This window comes from Athene noctua, chromosome 15, assembly GCF_965140245.1.
Source record: "Athene noctua chromosome 15, bAthNoc1.hap1.1, whole genome shotgun sequence".
NCBI lineage: Eukaryota > Metazoa > Chordata > Aves > Strigiformes > Strigidae > Athene > Athene noctua.
Window position 1 is genome coordinate 18,633,224 of NC_134051.1, and position 14,343 is coordinate 18,647,566.

Here is a 14,343-nt window from a genome sequence, read left to right on the forward strand (position 1 = left end):
GGGGAGAAACTGTGTGCAGAAGTTGGTGCTGGGACCAGAAAACACAAGCCGCAGAGTAGTAGATAGAGAAGATTTGTGAGAAAAGACTTGTAAAGACCTGTATTCACACTTGGAAAAGTGTGATGATTCAGCTACTGACAGCGACTTGAAAGATAATCCTGAAGAAGAGTGCTATCTTTCTTGTGAAGGAATTCTGTCAAAGTTTAAAGTGCACTGTTTATTCCTCTAAGCAGGTGGTTAAGCCTGAGAAACACAGGAATATACAAACGCATTACTAGGCAGAATGTCCTGCAACATAAAAATAATTGAAGTAATAATCCTGCAGTCCTCTAAACAGCTATCATCTGTATTTCTTGTGTGCAATTAAAACCAAGGAAATAATGCTGATTATTTGACTGCAAAATGTAATACTGAAAGGACTGGAACAGGGAGAAGTGCAGTGCCATTCCAACAGGCCAAAGAAGACTTTGGCTCTTCTAGTGCAGGCCACTGGAAAAATCTGGCACTGAAGAGGTCGGAGCCATCACGTGCAGGTAGGAGCGGACAAAATGAAGGGCACTTGGGTAGGGAAGTGTCTGCAGTACAAAGCTATTTCACTCACCTTGCAAAGTTGCCGTCGCAATTGTTCTCACAGAGCAGAATTTTCTACTAACTTTTGAGCTTATTTATAACACAAAATGGCTAAGGCCAGCTGTATAAATCATGAAAAATCTCACAAACGGTTGGCACCAGGCATGCAGGACAGGCACAACAAGAGGCATAATACAGAGTCCTACGGTTACCTGTGAGGGAAGCATTAGGGAGGCAGGAACAGGTCCCTGAAGTCTTGTATGGTGGTTTGCTAAGGAGAAACTTCACCTGGTCCTTCCTGGCTTTCTTCAGAGAGCTGGAGAAACTACCACCACATTCCATGTCTGCAGGCAGGCAGGCAGAGGATGAGCTCTGGGCGTTGAGTCAGTGTGCTGGCTTAACAGAGTACAGAGAGTGCTGTCCCATCTATTGGTATGAGCCTGTGTGGCTGCATGGCTATTGCCAGGGCTTGCTGGAAACCCTGAGAGGCCACGAGCATCCCCATGGCCCTTGCAGGGACTCCAGACAAGGCTGGAAGGAAACATCCCCCAGTCCAAGGCCCAGGAGGTGAGTGCAACTTCTTCACCACAGAAAATGGCATTCGTTTACTAAGGACGCAGAGCTGTTGTGTGACAGACGTGGCCAACCCCGGTGCCTGGATACAGATTGCACCACCACTACCTCGAGGTGCCCTGGTCCCCTCACAGCACGTGGTACTCACCAGACAGCTCTGAGCAATGTGGAAAGGGGCCATGAACGCTACGAGTTGGCCAACCAACAAGAGAGGACAGTGCACTTCTCTTTGGAAATGGGATATTATGCAGTGCTCCCTGCTCTCACGGCGTTGCCATCTGAGGAGTAAAGGCCAGGGTTTTCTTTAATTAATTCTCTCTGTCTGCACAAACCTGGACCTGCAAAATGTCCTACAGACCCACTTCAAACAGAGCATCTGCATGGGCTGTGTCTGGAAATGAAAGTCTGAGGAAGGGGCTCTGCTTGGCCTGGTGCAAGACACCGGGTTTGCTCATTAGGCACCTGCAAATCCAAATTCCTCTGGGGCTTTGCTGAGTGCCAGAGCAAGCCCCTGAAGACAGAGAACGACACCGGCACGCTGACAGCAGAATCAAACCCTTGATTTGCTCCTCACTAGCTCAGAGCAGAAAAGCTGAAGTACCTCTTGATCCCTCCTCCTCCTCCTCCTGGACAAATCTCTACCCTCCGGTGCATTAAAAAAAAATTAAATATATATATTTGGCAGCTCCAAACGATGATTCTTTTGGGGACTAAGATGTGACGCCTCCCCCCGGTCCCCCTCGGCTGTCAGCGCGCCGCAGTGGTGCCCGAGGTCGGGCGAGGCCGAGGCCGGTGGGAGCGGGCAGGCTCTGTCCCTGCCTCCTGCCTCCCGCCGAGTTTCTCCTCCTCACCCTATGGGAGCAGAGGACGGCGAGTCCCGCAGCCGGGCGGTGTCTCCCCGCGGAGGAGGCTGCGGGGCCCCCGGGGATCATGTGTGGTACCCGAGCAGATGTTGGCTCGCTCGCCGTGCTCTGCGTGAGCCAGAGCCTCTGTGATGCCGCCAGCGCGCTGAGGCAGCCCGGCTCCGCGGGGCCGGCCGCGCTCCGCGCCTGCAGCTGCTCCTCCAGCGCACAAAGGCAGGATTTCAAGTGAGGGGAAGAATGGGAGTCTGGCTGCAGCGGCTCCTTCACTGCTACGACAACAGATTGGAAGGAGCTGAGAGTTTTGATGCCTGGAAAACTGGATTCTGAATCGTGAGAGGCTTTGAACCCACCCCCCCTCCCCAAAATAAAACAAACCCCTTTGACTTCTTCTCTCAGCAGGAGGGGGAGGGAGGGCGGATTTACCATGAAGACAAATCGAAGATGCAGAGCCCTGCTAGCAGTGAGTCTGAATCTGATGGCTCTCCTCTTCTCTACAACAGCTTTTATCACGACCCACTGGTGTGAGGGCACACAGAGGGTCCCCAAGCCGAGCTGTGGGAAAGACAAGAAGACAAACTGCCTCAACTACAGCGGGAATGAGACTGCAAACGAGACAAACCAGAATGTGGTTCATTACAGCTGGGAGACGGGAGATGACCGCTTCCTTTTCAGGTATTTCCACACTGGGATCTGGTACTCCTGTGAGGAAAATATCAATGCTGCTGGTAAGTATAAAACAACTTCCTTCCAGCTTGTGTTGCTTTGTGTTTGGCTCAGTGTGATAAACACACAGGCAAGCTGTTCTGTGCTGTATCTTAAAGCAGATTCACCCTGCAGAAAGAGCAGGATTTTAACAGTTCCTTGTTGAAAAGCAACCTGTTTCCAGCCGGAGCAAGGATTTGCTTGTTTACCTGCTGGCTGATGCAGGGTCTGTGCTCTGAAGCCAGCCGAGCCTCCGCCGAGCAGGATGTGGCACCTCATGGGCATTGCAGCCGGGTCAGCGCTCCCCTCCTGGGAGCTGCTCCCTGGAGCGCCCAAAGACACCCGGGGGCAGTTGGCAAGGAGGTTCTGACATCTCATTGCAACTGCCCCTGAAATAACCCCTAGGGCAGCGGCCTGAATGATAGGGAAACGTAAAGGTCACAGTTTTGACGATGCTGTAGCCTGGAGTGTCTCTTTGCTGGGATCCCTTAAGTAAAAGACCACCCACAACCCCTTCCTGGTGGCTGGGTTGGGTGTTTGTTGGAGTAGAGAAATGGCAGTTAAAGGGCACAGCTGGGCACAAGAAAGCTCATTTCTGTCCCCCCATCAGCCACTTACTTGCTGAGAACCACTTGAGAAGCCAGCTTACCAGTGCATTCATTTCCTCTGCTGTACCCTGGCACTTATCAAGAAATAAAACACTGGAGAGTGGATGGAAGGTAGCAGCCATGGGACTGATTTAAGTCTCAAAAGACACAAACTAACAGTCCCTACTCCCAGAGCTGTCTGGTAGAGCTAACATCTGAACTCTGCTTTTGAAAGAGCTTTTTTTCCAGATTATGTGACTGGAAAATAAAGTTTACAGATGTGACACAGTATGAGATGAGAGTGGCTTATGGATACTGATTCCTCCTTGCTGGGCCGTTTCCATTCTGTCCTGCCATTGTCTAAGAGTAGGCTGGGGAGTTGGTCCTTCACCACTGCTGGGAGAGAGGAACAGTTAATCATTCTGCATGTGGTGTCTCTGAGGACACAACCTCCCTGATAATGGGAAGTTTATGACATCTTGGCAAAACTGCTCTGGAAGGATGTGCTATAAGGTGGGGCAAACTTGAAGGGCAGCTCACAGTTCCGTTTCATCCCAAGGTGCTGTGAATACTCACTGATATTTTTGAGGAGAGTGCTTCAAGAATTAGTTGGTCATTAAAACTTCATTTAATGTATCAAAAGTTCATGAACTCCAACCTTGGGACTGTCAATAAACAGCTCCGTGCTGAAATGAGAGCACCAAAGTGACCCTTGTGATGTTAGAAAAAAAAAAAAAAAAAAAAAAAAAAGGAGAAGAAAGATTATTTGTCTTACTGATTTGAAGATAAACTTAGGCCACAGCAGCCTGAGTGAGCAGCTTAAGACTGTCGGACTTCTTGAGCATCTTAGCTGGGATTGGGACAATCAAGCATGCCCAAATTTCTGGCAGATATTGAAAGCTTTCCAAGCCAAGATTTATGTGTGAGATAAGTTGTAACTGTGTGACTCTAGCCCACTCAGAAAACTGACTTATCTGTGGGAGAAGAGAAATACAGTGATCTATTCTGTACTGGGTAAACAAAGCTGTGCTGTAATGGGTGATTTCAGGAGAAAGTGGAAGCCAGCTTTATAAAGTTATGATGAAACAAGGGGAGAAGGTGTTGTTTGTCACTCCCCACTCCGTCACAGCAGCCACATGTGTGTTTCCTCTTATTTGAAACACTAACTTGGTGAAAAATTATACTTCAGTTAGCAGACCAGGAGTTATCAACCTTTGGAAAGAATCCAGCCAGGTGCAGGGATATATTAGTTTAGACAGACAGCTGCCTTGGTCAGGATTTACCATAGGTTTGGGTTTTTTTTCTGATAAGGACAGGAACGATGTAATAGACACAGGTCTAAATTTGTCCCTAAGAGCGTCACCACAAAATAGCAGTGAAAGGGCTTTGTTCAGACCTATGGGTTTGTACGACCAGCCTGTCAGGATGTTGTCACGGCCTTTTGCAGCCTGACTGGTGATCATTTTATCTGAGCTCCAGGGCAGTGAGGCAGCAGCCAGCCCCAGTCCAACAGCACCGTCATCACGCTTACATGTGCACCCCCAGCGCTCAATAAATCTTTAGTGATGCATCCGTGGGCTCATCACAGTGTCCACAGCACAATTACTGACCACGGTCCTGTAGGTATCACAGGTCATCATGCTGTTAGTGAACACCCTGGGATGCCAGGAGAATATCCAGAAAATACCACAAAGCACACAGATAGTAGTGTATTAAAGCAGTCCAAATCCCTAGCATGAATGCACTCCACGCTTTCGATAACATCTTTCTTAAAGCTTTACCAACAGCATCTTGAAAATGACTGCAACAACAGCCTCCCTCCAGGCAAAGTCTTTTCAGTAGCCACTCCATAGCCTCACACCTCCGTCAGCAGAACATATGGCCACAATCTATGGTCAGCACTACTCCTACAGTCCTTTCCCTTTTTCCTCATTGCTGATGCCTGAGGTTAAGCAACATGAATCCCACCAGGAGCACATGAACGCCAGTAACACTCTCTGTGGTGTGATGCTGTCAAAACCCTCCAGAGACTCCCAGCTGTGGGCCGTGTTCTTCATCTAACCACCAGCCTTCTCTCTCCCTACAGTCACTGTACTGTCAAAACTTTCTGCTCTCTGCACTGGTGCAGCTGCAACACGGCAGATCTCGTCATGCAGACACAACAGGACCCGTTCCCAGAACGCTGATACTCGAGGGATAGGATTGAAGGGCTTCCAGCTGACTGGAGGGTCTGGGAGTCAGTCACACCTTCAAATGACATTTAGGATGAATCAAAGAAATTTCTGAGTGCCTGCTCCTCCTAGTGTTTATCTGAAAAGTCCGTTTAGATTCCAGAGGTTGAGGTGCAAAAAGCATGCCATCCCCTGTCCGTGCAGAGACTAGCGAAGTGGGCCTTCAGCTTGTTGCAAGTTTCTAGTTTTCACTGACATCTCTAACAGAGGTTGAATGCTGGGATTATTTCTGAAATAATTTGAGAATCTAGAGTTTATTTTTATCCTGTATGTCTAGGGCAGCTAAAGAGTCCAAAAAGCATTTAGCACCTGAGAAATATAATTGTGAATCCCCTCTGGGAATAGAGGGACTGCAGCATATATATTTAATTGGTGGGTGAGTCCTGTAATTATTTAGCACGATTTCTGACTCAAAAGTATGCAGAATCCCAGTCTACCAAAAAGAGGACGAAGGCTCTCCCTTTCAGAGAGGGTTCAGTGCTTTGGTTCCCACACAGATGGAGGTACCTTCTGTAAGAGCAATGCACCTGATCTCCTGGAGGGCGTGAAGCTAAAGCACGGGTCATCTAGGAGCTGTGCAGACCATGCTGGTCACGAGTCCTGTCCTGCACTCACACAGGGCTCTTGGTGCCTCCTCCCGGGCCATGAATTCCTATGGCCAGGCATCTCAGAGCTGAGCTCTCTAGCATTTAATTTCTTTTTTGAGTATTACTTTGAGTGCATATCTGATCTCACACCTGCAGTCTAGGTCTGTGTTTGTCAGTACTGGACCCCTCACAGGATACCAGACAAGTGAGGCGTTAATAGCAGCAGTGGTACTCAAGAACATACATGCCATGAAAAAATTAACAGGTGAAGTAGGTGACATACCTTATCCCGACAGGTAGAGGAGTTTGAGAGCTGGGAAGCAATGACAAGTTAGCCCAATTTGCTCAATAGTGCATTTGCTTTCATTTTAATAGAAAAAAAAACATGAACTCAGATTTTGTTTTAGTTGCTAATAAGCAGACAATCTCAGTAATAACATCCGTATTCAGAGCGAAAAGCAGCTGCCTCGGTGCCTTTTAAGAGTCCTGTCCCATTAAATAAACAGGGAGCCTTTCAGTGTTGCTCACCGTCCTCCGTAGAAGTCAGGGACATCGGGAATGGGGATGCACAGGCTTGTTTTATATTCTTCAAATGGTATTTTGAGGGCAAGGGGTCTGTAGCTCTTTGCATGCTCTGTATCACATATTCCTTAGCACGCTTTAAGGAGTAAATAGTAGAGCAGAACTGGTATAGGTGTGTAAGGATGCATCAAAACGGGCCATAAATATGGATGTTAAATGCACATTTGAGAAGGAGCCAGAGGATGAGAGAGGTGGATCTTGCAGAAATGAATAAATCTGTAAGATATCAAGACAAGAACTTGCCATACACTTTCACAGATCCAGAGTGGTACCGCAGCACCCTTCTCCCCTGCCACCATGTGATAACAGACATGTGTGATTCACCATGGGCAGCTGTCCAGAGAGAGGGACTGGGGAGAAGCACCCTGTGAGTATATAATTAAAAGCAAGAGGAGTTGGGAATTCTTGCTGGATTATGAGAAATACAATATAATTGGCATGACTGAAACCTGGCGGGTTTATTCGCATGACTGGAATGTAAAAATTGCTAGTTATAAATTGTTTAGGAAGGAAAGAGAGGTAAAAGGAATTGAGGAGGTAGAGCTCTATATTAAAGATAAAATGTCCAGCGATAGAGGAACTGAACCCAGGGGGTCTGGATAATCTCCATCTGAGGATGTGGAAATAATTGGCACACAAAAATGCAGGTTTAGTAGCAAGAATCTGTTCATCGCTGTATTCAAAGAAGACTGGAAAAAAATTATACAGGCCACTTGACCCAGCAACCTTAGGACAGTTTTCAGGGAAAGCACTCAGTACATGGGAACAAATGGGTTTTATCAAAGGTAGGGTTTTATTAAAGGTAGATCTTTTAACAAGATGAATCACTTCTTAAACAAGGGTAATGCTTTAGACCCAGTCTCTATGGATTTACAAAAAAAAAAAAAAAAAAAAATTGATGGAAAATGTCCCACTGAAAATTCTTTACAGAAGAACTACAGAGCACGGAGAGAATGGTACCAACGTGCTGATAGATGTAGGCATGTGCCCACACTAGGGACTGCTGAACAGCCTCAGCCTCTTCAAGCTGGAAGGCAGACACGACGTACAGAAAACTATGATATTGGTGGGGATCAACTGGGAATGACAGAGATCAGACAAGAAATATTGTTGACTGCTTCCCTGATTTAAGAACAGTAAGGCATAACAGACAAAAAGAAATACTCCTTCCTACGGAGCTCCCTGCCAGGGAGTGTTGTGAAGGCCCAAACTGGGGGTTGGATGGATCCAGGGAGGAAACGTTCATTTGTGTCACTAACACGATGATCTGAGAGCAACCTCTGCCCGGTGCTCACACTACTGATCCAGTACTGATACCACGTGGGGAGCACACGAGCAGAATCACCCTGTACTCACCAATTTGTTCTGCCCTAAATATCTACCATGAGATGACAATACAAAGGTAGTGAAGCAGGCAGACCTTTTCCTTGAATCTGTGGTGCAGATTTTACTTTATTTTATTTATTATGATGGGGATAAATAGAGGGATTGTAAACTGCCTAAAGAACAGTCTTATAAGGAGGCTGTGGCAAGTAATATAAAAAGGAAGATTATCACAATGGAGATTAGATATCTCTAGTTGTCCTCAAATTTGGTTTTGTGACTGATTGTGTTATTGCTGAGATTAGCTATCTCGGAGAAAGGAACTGGGGATACAAGTCACATCACCTAATCTGTAACAAAAAAATAGGCAAGATGAATCCTATGGGAAACCTGTGGACATTAGCAAATGTAGATGTTTGTGCCTAAACAGATCAACATCTTCATTAGAGTCAGCAGAAAGTAGTGAGTACTTCTTGGGGAGATTAAATTCCTCCTCATAGGGGATGAACTGAGCCCTGGGATTACGGGTTTTCCTTATTGGCCAAAAAGGAATCTAAGAAGTTGCTATTTCTAACACAGAAATCTTTATCTGGAGAGAATAATCTTGCTTTAAATGCACTGCTTACATATGCTGTGACACAAAGTCTGGGAATATTGGCATTACAGAGGAGAAATTTTTCTGCATAACTAAAACTGTGAGCTGATAGAACTGTGAGAAGAATGTTAAATTAAAAAATGGTTAAAAGCACCAAACGCTAAGGCGTAAAATTCTGTGAGGTCATAGGTAGTTATCAATTACAGGCAAAAGATAAGAAATGAGTTGTGCGTCAGTGTTTGACTGTGGGGTGACGGTGAGCTGCAGAGTGCTGTGAAATGAAAGGGAGGTGTTGTTCCTGTGAAGAATCAACACCACTGTGCAAGGCACGGGTGACACCAGCGCGTTGTGTTAGTGCCATCACGCATAGTTGTGGCAAGAAAAAGGGACGGGGGAAACAGATGCAGAGTGGGATTTGCAAGGTAGTTAAGGAAAAGAGAATCTCCTTCAAGAAGAGAAGAGAAAAAACTGGGCCTCTTTAGTATTACAAATTGAAGATCTAGAGGGGATGTGATGGTACCTTGTATATATGGATAAATATCAAGAAAATAATGTGACTTAAGTAACTTCTCATTGAGAAAAAAAAAAAGTAAAAATCCAAGGGGAGGTTTCCAGAAAGTGCATCTCTGGACTTCCCCTCCACAGAGGGCAGTGTGAGCAAAGGAAACCCATGGGCTGAAGTGGAAACTTCTCAAAGTCACAGGAAGAACTGCAGGAAGGAAGAGGAATGTTTCTGGCATGAGGAAGCTTGGGGTGAGCCCTGCAAAGCTCGTTTGTTGGTACCTTAAGGAGGCCTGAAAGGAGCCCTCTTGGTTGCTGCCTTGCTCACGCCGCATCTACGTTCTATTTCATGACATCCAAGTGTCAGATTTGCTACTGGTCACCAGTGGGAGCCAAGAAAAAAAAAAAAAAAAAAAAAAAAAAAGACTTGTGACTCGATGCCTATTGCATTTTCTGGAGGGTTTTATGCCTTCTCTAAAGCACCAGAAATTGGCTACAGGTGAAGACAGTATGTGAGGAGGTTTCTTTGCTGCTGTTGACATTATTACAGCTTCTCAGCATCTAATTGGTATGTCTGCTCATGCACTGAACATTAAACCGATGATCTAATTTGGGATCAGGAGGGAAATTTCCCTCAGGCTAGATAACAGGGACAGTCACAAATTTTTGCCTTCCTTTACAACATGGGGAAGGGTCCATTTCAGAACAGCACTTGTGAACTCCTGACAAATCCCTGGTTTTTTTCTTATAGTATGAGATAGGCCTGGCCGCAGGAATTTTAAGCTCTAGGATAAGAGTTTTGTTCATGTTCCTCACAATGACTCTTGCTTTCTTCCTGTGCTACACATAGCTGTGCTTTCTGTGGCGGTGATTGCTTTATTATAGACATTCAGTTTTTTATAGGATGTTGGGGATATTTTGTGTCTGCAGTGCACTGGGAATTTTGGATTTTAGGTCCTTCTGATCCTGCTAGACAGACTAGCTGTATGAACATCTATCATACAGAAAATGTGGATATAAAGTCCCTGAAGGCTGAGACTCATAACAGAGTAAAGTAAGGGGCTAGGCAGTGAACCACTCCTTATTTAACAAGTTATTCTCTACCTCATCAAAAACTGTGTTGTTTTCTCTTTGGATGTGTCTGTTCTCAACCGTTTAACCCAGTAGCCTTCAAGGAGGCAGCTGAGGTGTTCTGGTAGTTCCTTGTAAACGGAATAAACTTCCAAGTGCTGGAAGACTAACACATAGGTCCCATATTTCAAAGAGAACTGAGACGCTTGCCCTCGTGTCAGTCTGTGCAAAAAATGAACAGATGTATTCAGGGCTACAGAAATGAATACGGGATGGAATATCAATCATCATGTTTTTTAAATTACACCGGACTCAACACTGGGTTTAAAACTTTCCTTACAGGGAATTAACAGAGCTGGCTCACTGACACATCCCACAATGGGGATTTACCGGGGTGTAAGGCTGCTTCTAGCAGGATCCTCTGTCAAACTGTGTAATGTTATTCAGTATTCTTGTGGGTAAACAAAATGGGATTCTAACCCTTTGTTGATCTATCTAGCTTACAAGTGGCCACAGATAACAGTAAATAAGAAGCAGCAGATGTTATTACTATGCAATGGCATGGCTTGTAGAACAGTCACATGCAAACAAAACTCACTTTGAGGTGTTCCACACTGCATTTGGCTGCATTTGGTGAGGAAAAGGAGAGAAACCACCCGTACGATGTGGGAAAGTGGTCGCGGAGCAGAGCTATCCCACCGCGTCTAGACTCTCTAGATTTGGAGAGTCCAAAAACCACATCATACTGTCACTCAGCCTGATTTCACCGTGCATCACCTGGCCAGGCAAAAACTACTAAATGCTGCAAAGTTGTTAGGTACAAGCTCGGAAATAAGAAGTAATGCAAGCACAACTTTTTTCACTTGATTTCAAAAACTTCATTTGCAGTGTACTGCGGTGTGCTTCCTTTAAAAATCTGGGTCTGAAAAGTTAAGGTTATCTCAGTTTCCACACTCCAAGTCAGGTGTGCCTGCCTGGACAAACAGAACACCTCAACCTAAAAAGCAACTCATCATCTCTGGGTAGGGAAGGTGGGAGAAGTTTCTCGAGTTCACGTTGAAACAGGCAGCCTAAATCGCAATGGCTAAGAGGAACAGGGAGCAGATAGATGGGCAAACCAGGGGAAGAAATACTGTTATGGTGTGAACTGTGGAGAAAAAAATATGGGTTGATGTAGTACAGGCTCTGACATTCATGGTCCCCTCCCCTCCAGCAATCCTTCGGACTCTTACCTATAGTCACCTGCACGTGTTTCAAGCTGCAACCTCACAGCTTGTGCTTACAGCGACATGCCGTTGCCGTCAGAATAATGATCTGTCCCAAATCTGGCTTTCCCTCCGTTTTGGCACATATCAGCTTTCATGTTTTCATTTTCTGGAGTAATCCCATCCGTGAAAAGGATTTTCCTTCTTTGCTGTCAGTGATTTTCATCTCTGCCTGCCCTGCTCACATATCTCCGGAGCTAGGGCACAGATCCATTGCAAATACTCTGGTTGGGCATTATCTGGAGAGAAGCACTGGCATGGTTAAAAGGGAATCCACTGGATCTACAGCTAATAATTGGAGGGAGTGGGAGCTCTTGGACCACGTTTCTTCTACAACCAGGGCTTTAGGGTCTTACTGGTTACTTACTCCTTTGTTAATCACCAGCCTGAATGGAACTGCTAATGCAGTCACGGGGGAGATTGTGGAAGGCAAGTCCTGCTTCACCTTCTGTGAAGATCATCGTTTCCAGTCTTTCACAGTTTTCTGGGGAGACCTTATAGTCCCACAGATACTGGACCACCCGTAACCAGTTTATTTTGGCATATTTACACTAGCACAGAGTAAGCACCGTGTGGCAGGTGGTCAGGGATGAACAGGTGAAACCCTCCTCTTCCCATTTCCTGGCTTAAAATGCTTAAAGCAACTCAAAACTCTTTGTCTGATTTAATGTTTTCCAGAATTATAAAGTCAGGTCTGATTTGACACCAGAATCCTTGAAAGCGTCTCTCAGCAGCACTGTTTCCTTGATTCTCCCAATCATTTAGAAATCGGAACTATTTTCCAACTCTCCAAATGACAGATGTGTGTACACACCCGTCAGGTCTTACCAAGATAATCAGATGAGTCTTGTGACTTGGATGTGTTTCAGTCAGACATGATTTGAGAGCAGCTTGTGAAGATGTTTGCTTTCAGATACCGTGCAAGATTTTTCACATCAGGGAGAGTTTCAGTACAGAAAATGCAGTTGCCATGGCACTTAGTCACAGTTAGCACAAAGGTGCTGGGCATGTCCTGCCCTGCCCGCACCCGTGGCCCCCTGCACAGCTCTACTGCTCCAACAAATTGAAGGAGAAACTCCACAGTGTGGGTGATACCTCTCTGAAAAAATGATTATCATTTCTTCGTGAATATGTGAATTGAGGAAAAATGCATGCCTGAATTGAAAATGTGGAAAGCTTTAAGCTTTTCCACTTTAAAAAGTAGAAAGTTTTGAGAGTTTGAGTTGGTTGAAAGAGAGCGGTAGCACAGCAGTCAGATTTAAAAACAACCCCAAAAGGGAAAAAAAAATTGTGAGTTATCTCAGCAGAGGCTGAGAAATTGAACAAATTCTCATGTTATCTGGAAGGAAGAGAAATGTTGATGGGCATCAGCTATGAATGACAGTTGTCAGAGTGAAAGAAAACAGTTGTTTTCATAGTTTAAGTTTTCACATATCTTAGAGTATGATGTTGTTTATTTTCCAGAAGAAAATATCACTCCAGCAAAATCAACACGGTTAACTGGACAATGTTGATTTTGTAGATTAATACTCAATTTTTCATTAGGAAAAAAAAAAAATCAATTAAATACTCTGTCTGGGATCACTGTAATCAAAAATGGAATATTTCACTCATTAATTAACCTGATACAACTCAGTTTGAGTGAGCTCATTAACCTGTATTTTCCCTAATGTGGTACTTTATTACACTGAAGTTGTGTTGGAGTCCTCAGCCTCATCTAGGCTGGGATCCCTTGAGGGTTATGTCTTTTTTTAGACAAATGCAATGATTTTACTCTCAGTAGATGATGTGGGATCTCATCAGGATCACATGACTCGAGATATAATTGGAGAGATAAAGATTTGTTAGAGCCTATTGGGAAAAAAGGGGACCTTGTCTTTCGTAGGCTGGGAGCCAGAGTGTTACTAAAAGGGAATGCTGTTTAAATGAAATTTAATCATTTAAATTTCCATCAGAACTGTACTTTTGAACTCGTAAAATTTTATACAGAGTAAGTGAATACAGACAGCTTTTTTTTTTTTTTTTTTGAGATGAAAAGCAGAGTTAAAACAGAGATCCTTCTTTCAGTCCGAACTACCAGATTTATTTCAAGTCAAATTATTTAGCTAGAATATTTTGAAACCATGTAGTTGGAAGACATACAAACTAGGATTTTTCAGAGATGTTTTTATTTTGCTGCCCTGATTATTAATGAGACATTTGTCACTGTCTCAGAGAGAAAAGAACTCACAGGACCAATAAGTATTATCCAGGCCATCAACTTTTGGTCCTTGTTATTGCAACAGGCATGTTAGAAGCTTAGAATATTGTCTAAAAGCCTACGCTTTTTGGGGTGTGTTTTCTGCCCTCTTCCCAATTTCCAATCTAAACTACCAGTTTACTGAGGTACACTCAGGACAAATCCAACCACTGTTGTGCAGTGTGGGGGCCTGAAGACAGGATCAAACAAACCATACATTTTTAACAACTGGTGAAAGAAACAGTAGAGTACAAGTGGGTCTCTCAAAGGCTCAAAGTCAGAGTGATTCCCCTGTGCGCACTGAGCTCGGAAGTACATCTGTGTTCTGTAGTTTAGACCCAATCCATGTGCGCCTTGACCTGCCTTTCCAGCTGCCCTGTAGAGCTCTCTAATTGCTCCCTAGTGTCTTCCACAGACCCACAGAAGAATGTCAGCCTGCATCCACTTCGGAGGCTGCAGCCAGGCACATCTGGGCTGCTGCAGTGGAGTGTCTCTGTGCCCACCACAAGGTGCATAACGGGGAAAGTAGCCCAGAGCCTGGGATCCGGTGACCCGTGCAGACCTGGGGGCTCTGTGGGACCCGTTTGTCTTCATTTTCTGGCAGGATTGAATTTGAGGGATTTGAAAAAGCCACTTCTCTTGCGTAGCTTTTCC

At 45.0% G+C, this 14,343-nt stretch overlaps 1 protein-coding gene across 5 annotated transcripts in view; it reads left to right on the forward strand.

Annotated features, from left to right (window-relative positions):
• Nucleotides 1–1,679: 1,679 nt before the first annotated feature.
• Nucleotides 1,680–14,343, forward strand: part of GSG1L (GSG1 like) — a 57,659-nt gene continuing 44,995 nt past the window's right edge. Inside the window, exon 1 of one of the 5 annotated variants that reach the window (XM_074919400.1) lies at nucleotides 1,680–2,731. In XM_074919400.1, the coding sequence (XP_074775501.1) occupies nucleotides 2,431–2,731 (301 nt within the window). In that variant the 5' untranslated portion in view covers nucleotides 1,680–2,430. The remainder of the gene's footprint in view (nucleotides 2,732–14,343) is intronic. The other 4 variants (XM_074919401.1, XM_074919402.1, XM_074919397.1 and 1 more) reach the window with 4 other exon arrangements.